This window comes from Takifugu flavidus, chromosome 18, assembly GCF_003711565.1.
Source record: "Takifugu flavidus isolate HTHZ2018 chromosome 18, ASM371156v2, whole genome shotgun sequence".
Taxonomy (NCBI): domain Eukaryota; kingdom Metazoa; phylum Chordata; class Actinopteri; order Tetraodontiformes; family Tetraodontidae; genus Takifugu; species Takifugu flavidus.
In genome coordinates this window covers 8911413-8930050 of record NC_079537.1, presented here as the reverse complement: position 1 = coordinate 8930050, position 18638 = coordinate 8911413, and the positions used below count along the sequence as shown (strand labels likewise).

Here is an 18638-nt window from a genome sequence, read left to right as displayed (position 1 = left end):
TCAGAAGACTCAACCTGCTCAGCCTCTGCATCTCCACTGTCCTCCACCTCGGACTCCATTTAATGTCATCCTCTCTGTCCAGCTGTTCACCTCCGTCGTCTTGTTCCGGTTGTCTCTCAGCTGCTTGGGGCTGGAATTCCTCAGCACTAGCTCTCAGCTGACTCCTGACGCAGTCAAACGGCTCTCTTGGATGTGTGGTGATAAATCTCCAGTTGTTTTCATCATCTGAACTGCTCTCAGACTCTCCGTCTTTCTGCACTTCCTGACGTCGTCTTCTTTTGACTGTGTTGGACTTTGTCTTTGCCTTTCTTCTTTCAAACTTGTCTTCTTCCATGGGCAGGAAGTCACAGGGCAATAACAAGTTCCTGTGAAGAACTCTAGTCTCTGGTCTCACAACATACACAGGACTATCTTTGTGATTTCTCTCGATCACAATATGAACTTTTTCCTCCCAGTAAGATCTGAGTTTTCCTGGTCCTCCTCTGTCCCTGACGTTTCTCACCAGCACTCGACACCCTGGCTGAAGCTCAACTCCATGTGTTTTCTTGTCATACAACTTCTTTGCTCTACTTTGGTGACTCTGAGCGGTCTTTGATGCTATTCTGTATGCCTCTTGCATCCGACTTCTCCATTTGCTGCCATAGTCACTGTGAGATGCGCTCTGGTCCCTTGGAGTCAGACTGAACATGATGTCAACAGGTAGTCGGGGGTTTCTCCCATACAGAAGGTAGTATGGAGCGTATCCTGTCGCTTCACTGCGTGTACAGTTGTATGCGTGCACCACTTTGGCTAAGGAGCTCTTCCAATCTGCCTTCGCTTCGTCTGTCAGATTTCTTAGCATGGACAGCAGTGTTCTATTCAATCTCTCAGCCTGACCGTTTCCTGCTGCATGGTAAGGTGTTGTGTGGGAGCCTTGAATGCCACTGTATTCTTCGAGCTTAGAGAACAGCTTATTCTCAAACTCCCTACCTTGATCATGGTGCAGCTTCGAAGGAAAGCCAAACTTGAGTACAAAGTCTCCAAAGATCTTCTCAGCCACTGTCTTTGCTGACCTGTTGGTGCAAGCATACGCCTGGGCAAAGCGAGTGAAATGGTCTACTACCACCAAAATATACTCATACCCTCCCTTACAGCTCTCCAGATGCAGGTAGTCAATTGACACCATTTCAAATGGGTATGTGGTCACTATGCTAACCAGCGGTGCTCTGGTTGGCTTGTTTGGGCGTTTTCGTTTCAAGCAGCTACACACTTTGTTCACATAATGGTCCACGTCTCTCTGCATGTGAGGCCAGTAAAATCGATCACAGATCAGACTCAGTGTTCGCTCAACTCCGAGGTGTCCCATCTCCTAATGCAACTCTTTGTAAATCAGTGGATGGAATACTTTGGGCAACACTAGTTGATTTCTGGTCACCGATTTTCTGTACAGGATACCATCTTTGTTAACATACAGTTTGGTCTTCTCTCTTATGAGAACGGAAATGCCGTCTCGCCTGTCTCTCAGATGTGGCCACTGTCCTTTGATGACGAACTCTCTCACCTTTCCAATGACAGGGTCCTCTTCTTGTGCTTTTTTTAGTGTCTCAATGCTGATCTCTTTCACTGGTGATGCTACTCGTTCACATTCTACATCAGTACCTGCTGCAGCGATTGTGGCTGGACACATCCAGGGCTCACGCTCATAAAAATCTAGTTGGAGTGTCTGCGTGACTGTTGTGATTACCTCTGGCTCCATTTCCTGTGAGCAGGTTTCCATGTACTGCTCCATGTCCAGCGGCATACGTGATAAGCCATCAGCGTCTCCATTCGCTTTCCCCGGCCTGTACTTGATGGAAAAGTTAAAGTCTGCTAACTCAGCAATCCACCTGTGAGTTGTGGCGTTTAGCTTCGCTGTTGTGAGGACGTAGGTTAAAGGATTATTATCGGTGTAGACAGTGAATGAAGGCGCATAGTATAGATCAGGGGTCACCGACCTTTTTGAAACCAAGAGCTACGCCATGGGTACCGAGTCGTGTGATGGGCTACCGCTTGACACACTCCTCTAAAATAACAAATTGTGTGTGTGTGTGTGTTGTATCAATACTTAGAATGGGTAACAGAAAAGATCAATATTCAACACTTTATTATTATTAATCTCAGCAATTGTTCAGCTGATCACTTCTACATTTGATCAGAAAAAAATGTCGAGTTTTCACCAGACCTTTTCAACCATAAGAAACTAAACATTTTAACAATTCATAAACTATGTTGAACCATGTTTTAAAAAGTTATGCAACATTTAAAAAAAAATAACTTTCATATTGAATAAATCTTAACTGAACAAATCTACTGCAATTCTGCTCAAAATCTGTTACATTTTATAAACACGCTTTTGAGCTCATGGGCCTTCTCTGACTGTAGAATGCTTCCCGGTGGGTAGTTAGCATTAGCATTGGAACTTTCATGACGCGTAGTGAAGCGTCGCTCCACATTGTGCTGCGTCGCCGTCATCACAGTCGCCCCACAAATGCAACATACACACCTTCCTCCCATTCACTTTGAAAATGATAAATTTACTGTCTTCTTTTTGCCATGTTTTGGGGTAGAAAATTGTACTCCACTGCCCGCTAGTTTATTCTCCACAAGCGCAAAGGTTCTTTCATGCGCACAATACTGACCTTTGAACTAGGTCAGAGTTCACCTTCACTTTATTTATATTTTTATTTATTTTTAAGACATTGTCATTTTAAATGTCTATGTAAATGCGGGTGTGATTTTAAAAAAATAGCGGTAGAAAAAGTTTTCTTAGACACACCTCACTTGCGAGTTTTACTATTTTTAGAACAGGCTTGCGGGTGACTCATGTGGTCATTGCGGGCGACTTGGTGCCCACGGGCACTGTGTGGTGACCCCTGGTATAGATACTCACGAAATCTTTCACAGATGGCCCACTTCATGGCCAAAAACTCCAACTTTCCAGAGTGGAGATGGTAGTTCTTTTCTGGAGCTGTTAGTGTCCTTGAGCCATAACCGATAACAACCAACCTGCCTTGTTGTCTCTGGTACAGTACTGCACCGAGTCCCTCCTGTGAGGCATCACAGTGAAGCACAAAGGGTTCTTCAAAATCGGAGTAACCCAGGAGCGGTGGACTCAGCAGGTACTCCAAAAGCTGGCAAAGCACTTCTTGGTGTTTTTCTGTCCAGATGATTCGCTGGCTTGAGGGTGACTGATCTGACTTTTTCTGCTTTCCCCTGCTCCTGTTTACTTTTGACTCTTTGACTTTACTACCTGGGGTCTTATCAGTGGACAGCAGGCTGTACAAAGGCTTTGCAATGCGTGAGAAGTTAGGAATGTATTGGCGGTAGTGGGACAGGAATCCCAACATTTTCCTCAGGTCTCCAACTGTCTCAGGTTTGCGACCTTTGAGTGCTTGCACAGGTGCTATCTCAGCTGGATCCATGCAGTAGCCGTCTCCTGACACAATCGTTCCAAGAAATTTCACCTAGTCTTTAAACACTTCACACTTCTTAGCTGTTAGCTTTACTCCATGTGCCTGATAATGACGTAGCACCTCCCTCATGTCATTTAGATGCTCCTGGAAGGTTTTACTGTGGACGAGGTTGTCATCTAAATAAGGCTGTGATGACACATCTCTCAGACCTGTGAGGCATTCCTCCATGCTGCGCTGGAACTCTGCTGGAGCTGAGGACAGGCCGAAGGGAATCCGGACCCACTCGTACAAACCCCATGGTGTTAGAAAAGCTGTGAGTGGTCTGCTACTTTCCTCCAGGAAACCCTGGTGGTATGCCTTGCCCTGGTCCAGCACTGAAAACCACACACTTCCGCTCAAGCTGTTCAGCAGGTCTTGTACTCGAGGGATGGGGATGGAATGGATTTCTGGTTTAGCTCCCTGTAATCCACAATAAACGTAGACTTCCATCCTTCTTACGTACACAGACAATCGGTGAAGAGTATGGAGACCTGGATTTTCTAATCCATCCTCTATTAAGCAGGTCCTCCAGATATTCCTTCACCTCTTTGTGCAGCGGTTTTGGAACTGAGGTGTAGGTGTGTCGCACAGGAGTCGTGTCACTCAGTCTGATTTTCAGCTGCAGAGATGGAATGCATCCAACATCGTTCTCATCCTTTGAGAATGCATTACACTCTCCTCGTAGCATCTTTTTCACTTTCTGTTGTTGACCTGGTAACAGATGATCAATTGATACTGGAGGATCCCATGACTCGTGTTTCTGTGTGTCCTGCTGTCTTTGATCCTCTTCCTGACTCTCAACACGACGAGCTTTACTGTCTGTCTTTTCACCTGTACTCGCTGTGTCAGTGGTGTTCTCATTAGTGCAGGCTGGCCTTACATCAGCCTGGTAGATCGACTTGACTTGCTGGACATGACCCAGAATGGTGCGAGGTGTTAGAGTGATGTTATAGTTCCTATCATTAGTGACAGGGATTGCAACCTTGGACCAGTTTCCTTTAGACAGGCAGATAACAGTCTCTGGAACGGTCAGACCTTCAGGCCATTTTTGGATCTCGTCTGGCTCAAAAAAGACTTCCTGTTTTGTGGAAAGGGGACCAGTCCTTACATTACATTTGATCTCTCTTGTCTGTCCTGCTGGAATTACTGTCTTTTGTCCTCCCACTTTCACCACACCCTCCTTGTCATGCTTGTCGTAGCTCTGCACCAGCTGAATCAGCGTGTTTGTCTTCTTACAGTCGATGGAGAAAGCATCACTCACAACAGCAGGTGTAACCTCTGGGTGCTGCTCCATCCCATTCTTCACGATGAGCTCAATGACATTATAGACAATAATTGGTGGCTCTGCTACCCCTGGCTCATTGGATACTAGGACTGGCACATGTAGCTCTGGCTGTGGACCTCTGTTTGATCCTAGCTCAAATGTCAGTTCAACCCAGCCTGCAAAAGGTATGGGTGTCTGGTTTGCAGCTCTACCAACAAGAGTCTCATTCTCTTCAAGAAGCTCATCCATGCTGCAAAGTGTGGTGTGTGAAAGGCAGGATCTCCTCCAACTCTCATTGATGATGGTTACTTGTGAACCCGTGTCCCACAGGGCGGTTGTTGCTACTCATCAGAAACAATTCACGATGCATTTTTTTCCAATGAGAGCCTTAAGCTTAGCTTGACGATGTAGGGAGAGATGGCTGGCATAAGTGGCACTCACAGCCTGTCGGGCCTCCCGACCCCTCCGCCTCCAGCTGCCTGATGCGGTCACATAGAAGTCCGTGCACCCGGTCATCTGTTCCTGGTTGGCTCGATGTTGATGGTGTCTGGGGCCCGGCAGTCTGCATTGTCACCCTCATGCTGTCAGATCTCTCTACCAATCTTTGTCCTCTGCAGCCTCTAGAAAAATGCCCTGACTGTCCACACTTGAAACAGTGTCCACACTGGTCACCTAATCCTTGCTCTTTACACACTCCACATCCTCTCTTAGCACTTGTTTTAGTTTGGTGGGCAGGTCCCTGTCAATGAGTACCTCATCCGTCACTGTCAGGTCATCAAGAAAGGGTTTAAGCTGGAACTTAATCATCACTTACCGTCTTGGCCCGAATATAAGACGGTGTTTTTGCGTTGAAATAAGACTGAAAAAGTGGGGGTCGTCTTACATTCGCGGTCTAGACATTATATCCATTCACAACGCTAGATGGCGCCAAATATATTTAAAGCGAATGCTGAACTTAACGTCCCAGGCCAAAGCAAACCCCTGTCACGAAGAAGAAAAATAAAAATAGCGGTAGCACGAAGAAGAAAAGTAAAAAATAGCGGTAAGAAAGAGAAGAAAATAAGAGAAGAGATAACAGAAAATAGAGAAATGTAGCGACAATCTGGAGAAAAGTGGGTAGAAGATATAATCATTTGTTTCAGATGTACTGTAATTATTTTCTGTATAAAAATTAAATTTGGTGTTCAAAAAGTCTTTTTTCAAACTTGAGTCTTGAAAAAGAGGGGGTCGTCTTATAATCAGGGTCGTCTTATATTCGGGCCAATACGGTAATAGTCCAGTACTAACTGACCTTAAGAATTTCTTCTGAGTAAGCTCAGGACTATACTGTTCATCTGACCCGACCTCTCTTGAAGCAAGCAAAAGTCTCTCTTTTAACTCAGTGGCTCTAAACAGGAAGTTTTGGGGTGACTCACGACTGTCCTGTGTCATGTTGACTAGTCTGTGATACAAGTCTATTGAACTGTCCTCTTTGAAGTGTCCCTTTAGTATGGTCTTTAACTGGGTAAGGGTGAGGTCGCTTTTTATTTCAAGCATATCTCGAATAGTCAAACCTGGGCTGACTGACTTGACCACAGCTTCCACAACTTCATCCTCGCTGTGTCCCCTACTAAGGCCTCTGTCAATCTGATGCATAAGGTTTGTGTACGAGAGCCGGTCTTTCTGCCCCCTTTCCCCTATCTGACCACAAATCTTGAAATCTTTCCTTATTGTCACTTCTGGGAGTCTGTTCACAGCTGCAGGTGGCACAACTTGTGGAGCTGATGGTAGGTTCAGTGATGCACTGTTCACTCTCTCACTCAACCTCCTCACTTCATCCTGCAGAGCTTGACTGTTCTTCTGCAGCTGTGAATACTTCTCTGCTAGGCTCATTTCTGTTGCCGTTTGCTGGATATCTTGTTCTGTGTTCTCTGCATTTTCATCTGTCTCTGTGTCTTCATCAGTTTCTTTAATCTGTTCCACTGATTTTAATATGTTCTTGAGAAAATACAAAGCAACATCCTCCTCTTCTGTACTAATAGTACTGTCCAAAGACTCTGTGATCCGACTGATTAACGCCCGTCTTGTTGTGGCATTTCCGCATGAGATCTTGGCCAAGACACACACCTCTTTCAGCTGATCCAGTTGCAGCAGCCATAGTCTCCGTGACACTGTGTCGGCCAGCTCCTCAAGATCCTGCATGTCCGAGGCGGCCGCGCCACCGAAGCTGCGCGCTCCCGTCGTCATCACTCCGAGCTCTCTGTGCGCGTTCTCGTCACACGTAACTCGACGTCAATTAATCCCAGCAGTGCCTCCAATATTTGTTGCACACTTGGCTACAATAACTGACTGTCCAGGCGTGCATGGGTGGGTTCTTTTTATAACTTTAATCCAGCGGTCAACACAGGAACACAACATGGAGCCCACCGTCCTGTCTCATGCTTCACCCCGGTCTCTTTTACAATCTGAGCGCTCTCTTTTTTCCTCTGAAGCACCTAAGCTGCCCCAAAAATGCCTGCGTGAGCCTCACTCATTTTAACCACCAGCAACACACTAAACATTACATATGCTCTCGTACATGAATGTTTCTTTTTAACTACTGAACAGGATTACATGCAAAATAACAAAAAATAAATAAATTAAATATGAGAATGGTCCATGTCCCTATACATGCCAGGCATTCTGGGTCCCACATCATCCTCTTCATCATCATCGTCATCATTAACATCATCATCATCCTGATCGGCACCACAATCATCATCATCATCTTCATCATCATAGTCACAATCATCATTGTTATCATCCTCATCACCATCATCATCTTTAGCGTCATCATAACAATCATTACCATCATCTTCGTCATCATTATCATCTTCATCATCATTATCATCATCAAAACAGATTCTCTGTTAGAACTTTAATCAACAAACTCTTCATCATATTCCCCATAAAGTCGTTTTGATGACTTAAAGGTGTATTTTAATGGTGATGATGGAGGATGAAGGATGAGTGAGGGAGTTGCTTTTGGTTCTTGTTATTTTCAATGATGAAACAGCAGAAAGTTTCCAACAATCTGAAAGTTTCTCTGAGAAACTGAGTGTGAACATCAGTTGATTTGTAATTTAGTGAGACTGAACATGAGCTGATGTATCAGACACTAAAAAGCAAAAGCAGAAGTATTGAGTGAGGAGGTTTTTGTCACAGTCTGAATCACTGTGATACCCACTCGCCAGCAGAGTCGTCCCATGTTTGACAGTAATAGACTGCTGAGTCTCCCTCCTCCAGATTATTGATCATCAAACGATAATCTGATGTTGACTGATGAGTAGAAGTGAATCTTGGAGACGAAAAACCAGAACCATATTTGACAGAACTCCAGCTGTGATAAAATCTCAGTACAAACTGAGGAACTCCTCCTGGAACCTGTTTATACCAGCGAGCACCACTGTTAGTAACAGTTCCCAGGTTACAGTCCATGGTGACTGACTCTCCTCTGCTCAGAGACACAACAGTGGGCTTCTGTGTCAGCACCGTCACAGCACTCACACCTGGAAACAACAAGAGGACATGAAGTCAAGAGAAAGACACAGACTGATGAATCCAGCATGAGCTCAGAGCTGCAGTAAGTCAGCCTCCTCACATGTTAGAGCAGTGATGAGAGTGCAGAGGCTCTCCAGCATGTTGCCACTGTGTGCTGACTATCAATCTGGAAAGTGACTTTACTGCTGACAGATTCAGGCTTTGGAGGATGAGGAGAGGAGGTGCTGGAGGAGCAATTTAATAGCCCACTGGAGCTGAGGGGGACTGACAGGAGGAGGAGCTTCTCTTCAATCTGCAGCTTTTCTCCTGTGTGTGATGTGGAAAAGAGCAGATTGGAGCTCCAACGTTTCATTTACATGAAGTTAAATAAAGACCATCAGAGCTGCAGGTGCTTCCTGCTGATGGAGGAGCTGAGTCAGGTCACAGCTGAAGGAGCTGCTTTCTCTGTTTCTATGGTGATGCAGTGCTCCTCTCTGGTGGACTTGAACAGAACAACATCCTTCATGGACAAAATGTCTCTGTGTCACAGGTTTATTCATGTAATTCATATGTAAAGGTTTGGATTATCCTCATGTAAAGAAATAAAAGTATGGATTTACCACCCTAAAGAATCTTTCCAATCGCTCAGTTTAATGCTCCCTTTAATTATTGCCATCATCAAGTCCTCACTCACCACTTGAATTCATCTTTCCCCATTTTTAACAGCATAAATGTCCTAAATTCTTAAAAATTCATTTGTCTCCCAACTACACACCCAATATGTTTCCAGTCTGGTCTCCCTCAACATCACAGCACTGAGATCGCTCTGTTTTAAATATCCAAACATCTCCTCTGTGCAGCTGGCTCCAGCTTCCTCTCCCTCCTGGACCTTCTTCATCTAAGTGGCACTTCTACACCATCTCACAGCCCATCCTCCTCAATAGACTCCTCCATTGGTGTCCCCCACGCCCCCCTAACTGCTTCCATTCATATCTCATAGGCTTCACTCAGTTCTTGCAATTTGACAAAGAATGTTGTAAATTTATCTCCAACTTCAATCACAAATCGGTGACATCACTCGTCATCATACTTTCACTATGACTGGTACACGAAGGTGGAACCCAGAATGCAGACAGGAGGCGGGAAATCTCAAAGTGAAACATTTATGAAAGTGCTGGTGACACCCAAATGTGCATTGGTGAATCGTGAACAGAGAAACCCAACTCAGAACGGTTGGGTTTCGACACACAGATAATCCAAACAGGAATCAGAATCAGATTTATTGCCATTGTTCATGTAATACACAGTATTACACAAGCTAGGAATTTGTCTTGGTGTGACGCTGCGACATTCAAAATAAAGAAGACAACACTAGAATAAGATAAATAAAATAAGACATATATACAGTATATACATAAATAGTAAGAAATAGTGCAGGTCAATGCAGGAGTAATGTGATGTATTGTTCGTGAGTCCGACTGGCTGCTGTTCATGGTGCTTAAGTGATGAGTCACTTGGTGTTCAGCAGCCTGATGGCAGAGGGGAAGAAGCTGTTCGTGTAGCGGGAGGTTTTGGTCCGAATGGACCGTAGTCTCCTGCCTGAGGGGAGGGGGGAAAACAGTCCGTGACCAGGGTGGGAAGGGTCGGCCGTGATCCGACCTGCACGCCTCCGGGTCCTGGAGATATACAGGTCCTGGATGGATGGAAGCCTGCAGCCGATCACTTTCTCGGCAGCGCGCACGACGCGCTGCAGCCTCAGTCTGTCCCTGACGGTGGCGCCAGCAAACCACACGGTGATGGAGGAGGTGAGGATGGACTCGATGATGGCCGTATAAAACTGCGCCAACATCCTGGGAGGCAGTTTGAGCTTCCTCAGCTGCCATAGGAAGAACATCCTTTGCTGGGCCTTCTTGATGAGGGAGCTGATGGTTGGCTCCCACTTAAGGTCCCGGGTGATGGTGGTGCCCAGGAAGCGGAAGGAGTCCACAGTGGTGATGGGGGAGTCCATGAGGGCAAGGGGGGGCAAAGGGGCTGTGACTTTCCTGAAGTCCACAATCATCTCCACTGTCTTCTGAGCGTTCAGCTGCAGGTTGATGTGCCCGCACCAGGACACCAGTCCAGCCACCTCCCTCCTGTAGGCAGTCTCATCACAGTGAAGGTTTAAAGTCTATAAACACTCAGTTACCAAGAGGATCGAAGAAACTACCAGACTCTGATCGACTCGTGCCAGCTGCTTAAAAAGACTTCCAATCAAGCTGATCAACTGCAGGTGTGGAAGCAGGCAGCACGAGCCGGTTAACAGGTCAACCCCGCCCCCTGGTGGAAACAAACAGCAATTACAAAACAGACATGAACAGGATCATGACATTCACCTGTGTAACCTCGACCATCTCCGTCCCTCCATCTCTCTCCTGCTGCTTTCTTTCTTTTCCTCATCTTTGTCACCTGTTTAGATGATTGCAGCTTTCTCCTCTTAAGTCACCTCAATAAACTCCTCCAGGTCCAGAACTCTGCTGCTGGCATCATAACCAACCCTCCTCCTCCACCACATCACCTCCACCCTTCAGCAGCTCTACTGCCCCCCCCACCCCACATTAATGTCCATCCACCTCCTCCATACCCGAGTGTTTCCCTCTCACCACCCTCCTGTGTCTCTCTTCCTAACTTTCTAACTTGCTTTCTGCTCATTTTGACGGTCTTTTGCCTGCAGTGCTCCAACACTGCGACCTGTTCCTGCCTGTTTCGGCCAGCCTGCTTCCTGCCTCGCTGTGGTCTCACCTCTGCTGAGAATTGCTGGCACACACGCTGTTCATTTTCAGTAAGAGCTGAAGATGATCTTGTCGTCTGTGTCTGCATTTGGGGGCTCAGTTCACATCTGTCAATCTTCCGTAACAATGAATCACTCCTCATCTTCAAATCTAGACTCATTAGACACCTCTTTAATTCAGTCTGGTTGTATTAACTTCACTTTTACTTGTTTCAGTGTTTCTTGCTTTTATTTTAATGTTGTATAGTATCAATAACTGAGCTACTGGTCAGATGTACAGTGATGTCAAGAATACTGACAGGCTCTTCTGATCACATGTATGTGTGTAGGTATTGATGTGTATTGATTATGACATACAAAAAATCTTTTAGTTCCACATGTATTTGCATGAGGGATGTATGGATCTGTTCCTTTTTCCCGCTCTTCTCCCACTTTTTACTTTCTTTGTCATCAGCAAGAGGGTCCCCTCATATGAGCCTGGTCCTGCTCAAGGTTTCTTCCTGTTAAACTGGACTTTAGCCCTGCAGCTGTTGCTGTCTCAATGATCAGCCTCTGAATTCCTCTGAAGCTTCTTGATTTTAATTAATGCTTTGTTGATAAAGTTGAGTTGAGCCGAGCTGCCTTGGTTTGACCTGGATCAGTCCCTCCAGATCAGACTGGGACAGGACTGGTGTGAATGTGGATCGTGTGTAGAGCAGGTGGACCCGCCTTTGCTCAGCATTTGAGCATTGTCACATTGGCAGCAGTAGCGGATGTGACCTCCTGCTGAGAGGGGCGTGGCTGCTGGTTTCCTCTCATCTCATGAGTCGTTACATCGATGTTGTCATTACATCAATGTTATTATTACACCTTTTTGTGCACCTGATCATTGTGAGGTAAACAATGGACAGCAAGGACGACATCAGTGAGTTGATGGTCAGCGTGGCTCCAAAATTCACTAGCTCAGCACAGATTGAACCATATCCAAGCACTAATTTAGCAAAGACACATTTCATTTTGGGGCTAATGTAACCAGCCTCAGCCCTCACCGTAATGGTAATAACTGGGAGATACAGATATGTTCTTCAGTATATAAATTATTTTGTGGGCCAGTGGGTCAAAAGTCTAGATTCGCTACAGGAGAAAGGGGTATCAGCAATGTGCATTAAGTGGAGAGTAAAGGATTCACACAACCAAGGTTAAGTTTGCTTATATTGTATTGCTTAAATGGGAAAAGACTGAAATGCCAATACACACATAAACATTAAACAGTGATAAAGTGAATAAGAAAGAAAGAAATCCTCAGATGGTTCCCAAATCACAGTCTCTCTTGGGTGGCTCGCCACGACCACTGAATCTCTCCTCTACCTCTACAGAACAGGAGAAATCCCAGCAGACAAAATCTTCTTGCAGGCCTTGAACTCAGGACTCATTCAGAAGAACAGAAACACACATATATATCCACATACATCACAACCTTGGCTTTCAATTTTCCTTACAACTATCCTTACCGTACATCAAATTATCTGAACACATTTCTCAACATTAATATTAAACAAATTGACTGAATCTTAACTCTTCTGTTACAATTTCCTTTCTTTTAACGCCACTCACTCTCACAAATAAAAACAGAGTGAGGGTAATGTAAATAAAATAGTTTCATATAAACAATTTTCTTTTAAACACAATATACATGAAATGAACGCCTCTTTACTCTATCAACTTACCATATGCACATTTTAATAGATTTAAAATGAAATATATAATGTCAGCGAAGTTTACTCACCAGCGGCTCACGCATCGAGTACACATACACACTGGCACAACTGCAGATAACACGGCTCTCACCCGTTTCTCTCGCTTCTTTGGCAGAATACACGGTCCACTAATGAAACCACGGCAAAAAGAAAGTTTCGCTCTCCACACCAAAAACCACAGTAATGAAAATTAGTGAATTATCTTGCCCTCTTAGACAAAAACAATAGTATCTGCAGCAAAAAGTTAGTATGCGGCCATCTTGACGTCGGTCCGGTAGCGCGCGAGAGAGAGAAAAAAACGCACGTGCCACGACGCGTCACCCTAATTGGTCAATTATATCACGTGAACTCCTCGTGTCACCTGGATCGTGCACATCTTTTTTTCTACTTCCACAAAGGCACATTCACTACACTTAAATTAAAACAAAATGCCCTTTTTAACTAACTTTAATAAACAAACCTGTGTGGATTGATTTTACCTACTTAACATATTTAAGATTTTTAAATCAAAAATATTGCCTATCCCTTCTCCATAGGATCATTTTAATTGAGCTCCTATTTATATTTTTTGGAATAAAATATGAATTTATTTATTCTAACAACTGAGCTATTATTTAAGGTTTAGTAACCTGGGTTACACTAATCTGGGAAGATTGTAACACAGGACCGAGGACTATTTTGCCAAATTTACTGTTCAGTGACTCGGCTACAAAGGGACGGAGTCATTCCTGAAGAATTTCTCTAAAGACTTTTTTGAACTCCATTCTGTTGGCAAATAATGTGTCTGTCTTAAATTACTGCAGAATATCAGATTTGTTCATCCCAACAGCTCAAAGTTTCACAAAGTATAAACAAACAGCCTATTAGGTAACGGTGTGATAGTTTGAGTCAGTGGTGCTCAGTGGGACAAAGATGTGATAAAACGGGTTATTTCAATTCCCCGTTTACCTGATAATCTGTAACTGCTGTGCTGCTCCATGTCAGTCGGTGTCTGACTGAACTTTACTGGCTCCAGCCAACACCAGTACTGATCCAGTTACAGGCCCGTCCATCATGTCTCTGAGCACTTTGGACTGTACTGGACACTTCAGTTATGTCGGAGTTCTGGAATATGAGAGCACCATAAGATAGTGGGTTTCTGCTCGCTTCACGTTTGATTTAGCTGAAATCTTTGTACTTAAATATAAATATTTCTAATATTTCAGCTTCATTGATTTGAACTAATTCACAATGGTTCTTAAAGTGACAAATGTCAATCAAAACCTGCCCTTCAATGATTGACAGATCAAAGATCACAACCTCTGATTGGACTCTCAACAATATCCAGATTAAACCAGTTCTGTCCCAGTCTAATCTGGAGAAACTGATTCAGATCAACATTTATTTCTTAAACAAAAGTTTCAGTCAAGTAGCTTCACGGGATCCCAGAGGCTGATCACTGAGTCAACAGTGGCAGGTCAAAAGGTTCTTTAAAATGGAAGAAATCTTGAGCAGGACCAAGATGATATGGTGGGGATGGGCTCCATTTGATGAGAAAAGGGTAAAGAAGGAAAGAATAGAAGAGGAAAAGCAAGGTAGAAAGAAGAGAAGAAAAACATCTGGACATCAATTGGGTTTTATCCCCTTATATTTTATGATCAAATGATTACATGTGTAAACATGTGACACATCCAGAGACATTTTATCCATGAAGGATGTTGTTCTGTTCAAGTCCACCAGAGAGGAGCACTGCATCACCATAGAAACAGAGAAAGCAGCTCCTTCAGATGTGACCTGACTCAGCTCCTCCATCAGCAGGAAACACCTGCAGCTCTGATGGTCTTTATTTAACTTCATGTAAATGAAACGTTGGAGCTCCAATCTGCTCTTTTCCACATCACACACAGGAGAAAAGCTGCAGATTGAAGAGAAGCTCCTCCTCCTGTCAGTCCCTCTCAGCTCCAGTGGGCTATTAAATTGCTCCTCCAGCACCTCCTCTCCTCATCCTCCAAAGCCTGAATCTGTCAGCAGTAAAGTCACTTTCCAGGTTGATAGTCAGCACACAGTGGCAACATGCTGGAGAGCCTCTGCACTCTCATCACTGCTCTAACATGTGAGGAGGCTGACTTACTGCAGCTCTGAGCTCATGCTGGATTCATCAGTCTGTGTCTTTCTCTTGACTTCATGTCCTCTTGTTGTTTCCAGGTGTGAGTGCTGTGACGGTGCTGACACAGAAGCCCACTGTTGTGTCTCTGAGCAGAGGAGAGTCAGTCACCATGGACTGTAACCTGGGAACTGGTACTAATAATGCTCAGTGGTATAAACAGGTTCCAGGAGGAGTTCCTCAGTATGTGCTGAGATTTTATCACAGCTGGAGTTCTGCTGAGTATGGTTCTGGTTTCTCATCTCCAAGATTCACTTCTACTCATCAGTCAACATCAGATTATCGTTTGATGATCAATAATCTGGAGGAGGGAGACTCAGGAGTCTATTACTGTCTAACATGGGACGGCTCTGCTAAAGAGCTCGTATCACAGTGATTCAGACTGTGACAAAAACCTCCTCACTCAACACTTCTGCTTTTTAGTGTCTGATACATCAGCTCATGTTCAGTCTCACTAAATTACAAATCAACTCATGTTCACACTCAGTTTCTCAGAGAAACTTTCAGATTGTTGGAAACTTTCTGCTGTTTCATCACTGAAAATAACAACAACCAAAAGCAACACCCTCACTCATCCTTCATCCTCCATCATCACCATTAAAATACACCTTTAAGTCATCAAAACGACTTCATGGGGAATACGATGAAGAGTTTGTTGATTAAAGTTCTAACAGAGAATCTGTTATGATGATGATGATGATAATAATAATGATGATGATGGTGATGATGATGATGCTATTGATGATGATGGTGATAATAATAATAATGATGATGATGATGATGATAATAATAATAATGATGATGGTGTTGATGATGATGATGATAATAATAATAATGATGATGATGATGGTGGTGATTATGATGATGGTGATTATGATGATGGTGATGGTGATGGTGATGATGATGATGATGATGATGATGGTGATGATGATGATGATGGTGGTGATGATGGTGATGGTGATGATGATGATGATGATGGTGATGATGATGATGATGATGATGATGATGATGATGATGATGATGGTGATGATGATGGTGATGATGATGATGATGATGGTGATGATGGTGATGGTGATGGTGATGATGATGATGGTGATGATGTGATGATGATGGTGATGATGTCACCAGTGAAGGCTGTTCTCATGTCTCAGTGTCTCCACTCATCAGTGACTCTCAGCAGGTTTTTGTACAGCTGTGTGTACAAACTGAATCACTGTGGTATTCGGACCAGGAACCAAGCTGATTGTCACCAGTAAGTACTTTTACACTCAGCAGAAACAACAAAGATTTGATGCTTTTGATACAAACTAGAAGCTTTTTCATAGAAATGTGGAGTGTGGAAATGATTTGAAATATTCTTCTGTTAGTCTTTGACCTGCTTTGATACTTTATCTGTCAGCTAAAGGAAACATCTCCAAAGATTACATCATTTCAATCAGTTTCTCACCAAATATTGTTGAGTTTTCTTCATTTTCACCTGTTTTTAATAACTGCAGAACAGATTTTCTACCTAAACGTATTTTAAATTGACTTTGGTTTCTTGGCTCGTGTTTGATGGAAGTGAGTGAAAAAGGTTTTGGAAAATTCACCCAAATTAATTGAGCTTAAATTATCATTTTAAATGTATAAATTTATATTTTTGTATCATTTGTTGGTCATAATTTTACTTTGGTCAAATATTGAATTGATGCTGTTTATATTCAAAATGACTCTGAAATGGTGTAAAATATCTGCTTTAGTGAGATTTTCCTCATATTGTTGCTGAAGATTGAAGGTTTTATTTGCTTGGTGTGTTTGTGATGTTTTCAACCAAACTCCTAAATTCATTAGTTCCTGTTGAACTTTGTGTGAGTGTGTGAATTTCTTCTTCATGTATTTTCAGGCTCCAGCCTCCCTCCTCCTGTCCTGACAGTCTTCCCTCCGTCCAGAGCTGAGCTCCAGTCCAACAAAGTCACTCTGGTCTGTCTGTCCAGACTCTCTGCACCTTTAGCAGAGGTGAGCTGGTTGCTTGGTGACACTTCAGTGAGCAGCGGGATCTCCACCAGCACTCCTGTCCAACAAGCAGACCAGACTTTCCAAATCAGCAGCCATCTGTCCATCCTGACGTCAGACTGGGACGCGCAGAAGGTTTACACCTGTAAAGTGTCTGTGGGCTCCCAGACTGCAGAGAAAAGCATCAAGAAGTCCGAGTGTGAAGAATAGTGGAGGAGCAGCAGCACCATTTCACATCTGCTTCTTTAGTCTTTGTGCTGCATCAGCAGCTTCACATGTCAGAGGAGACCAGTCTGCATGCTTGGAATCAATGTTGTCATGCTGAGCTGCTGCTCTTGGAGCAGCTTTGCAGCTGCTCTGTTTTACAATCTTTCAATAAAAACTCATCAAGTTGAAGAAAAAGAACTCTTTCTGTTTATTTGGACTCTTCCAAGTGTTGTTTTCAACAATAATCAATCAAAGTTCAGTGATTTTAGTGTTTGGTGACAACAGAAAAATCAGATCTATAATAAAGTGAAACTGAGTTTTCATGCTTCATCTGTGAAGCGTGGCCTCTGGACGCCTCAGTACTTTCCCAGGATGCACCTGCAGGCCTCCTCACTCATTTATAGCTGCATCTAAATGGAGGTCAAATGTCAGCTGTGTAAAAACAGAGGGAACCGTCTCATTAAATGAACTGAACTTTAAACTGTTTAAATGAAAAAATGCTTTTCCAGTCTTGCAGAATGTGGAACTAAGAAAATGCTGCATCTGGATCTTAATGCCAGACCAACACCCTCACTGGTTCCTGCAGCCTCTCATCAGTCATACTGAGTCTGTGTTTGAGCCTCCACAGATGGATCTGACCTGGGTTTGTGTCACATGGTGGCTGCTGCAGGTCATTTATCAGCCCATGTTGTCTCCTCTCACTTCAGACACAAACAGCTGCCCAATCTTTCAGCAACAGTTCCAAGTTCCTGGCTGACCGACTGGACATTGTCCACCTTGTTCTTACCAAAAGTGCTTCAGCCCACCTCTGTGGAGCCTCTCCAATTAGAGTCAGACGGAACCATGGTTGTTCTATGATGTCACCTGACTGTTCACCTGCATGGCAGCTTCAGATGCAGTGAGGAGGCGCCCGGTCCAGGACAACACACTGACAGAACACATTTGCTCTCTGCTCAGCCTCTCTTACCACCACCTACTTCCAATTCAGAGAAAGCTTCCACAGACAGAAACATGGCTGCACCGTGGGCTCACTGGTGTCCTGTTGTGGAACAAACATCTGTATGGAAGATGTGGAAACCAAGACACTGACCTCTTTCTCTGGAACGACTCAGCCACTGGTTTATGAATTGAAGGGTTCTAAAATTCAACCCTCAAGATAAAACAGAGTTAAGGCTCTGTGTGTGAATTAACAATGTTTTAGCTTTGACTCCTCATATATTCACCCAAAATAGTCAACATTAATAATCACAGATAGGATCCATGTAGGCCTGCACTGGTGTATTGTCCCTTAGTTTAGACACTGAATGTTCTCCTTATTCAGTCATCATCTGACAGCTCATGCTGAGTTTTGAACGACACTTGTGCATTTTGCACAACAGACTCCAAAACTCCGTTTTGATCTTCAATAAATACTGGGCGACCTTTTGAAAAGAACAATCTTCTGGTACTCTGTGTCCTGTTTTTTGGACACAAGCATGCAGACAGGTGCCTTCTGAGTGGAACGGCCTTTCCTCCTCCTTCTTTCCTCCCCGACATTGAGGCTCCGAAGAGGAGGCTGGAA

The 18638-nt window shown here is 43.9% G+C and overlaps 1 protein-coding gene across 4 annotated transcripts in view; it reads left to right on the top strand.

Annotated features, from left to right (window-relative positions):
- Positions 1 to 17216, top strand: part of LOC130515558 (immunoglobulin lambda-1 light chain-like) — a 30716-nt gene extending 13500 nt beyond the window's left edge. For 3 of the 4 annotated variants that reach the window (XM_057015906.1, XM_057015907.1, XM_057015908.1), the window contains exons 3-4: positions 16101 to 16130; positions 16761 to 17216. In XM_057015906.1, coding sequence (XP_056871886.1) covers positions 16101 to 16130; positions 16761 to 17080 — 350 coding nt within the window. In that variant the 3' untranslated portion in view covers positions 17081 to 17216. Of the gene's footprint in view, positions 1 to 14672; positions 14828 to 14919; positions 15247 to 16100; positions 16131 to 16760 lie in introns of those variants that run through there. The other variant, XM_057015909.1, reaches the window with a different exon arrangement.
- Positions 17217 to 18638: the final 1422 nt, after the last annotated feature.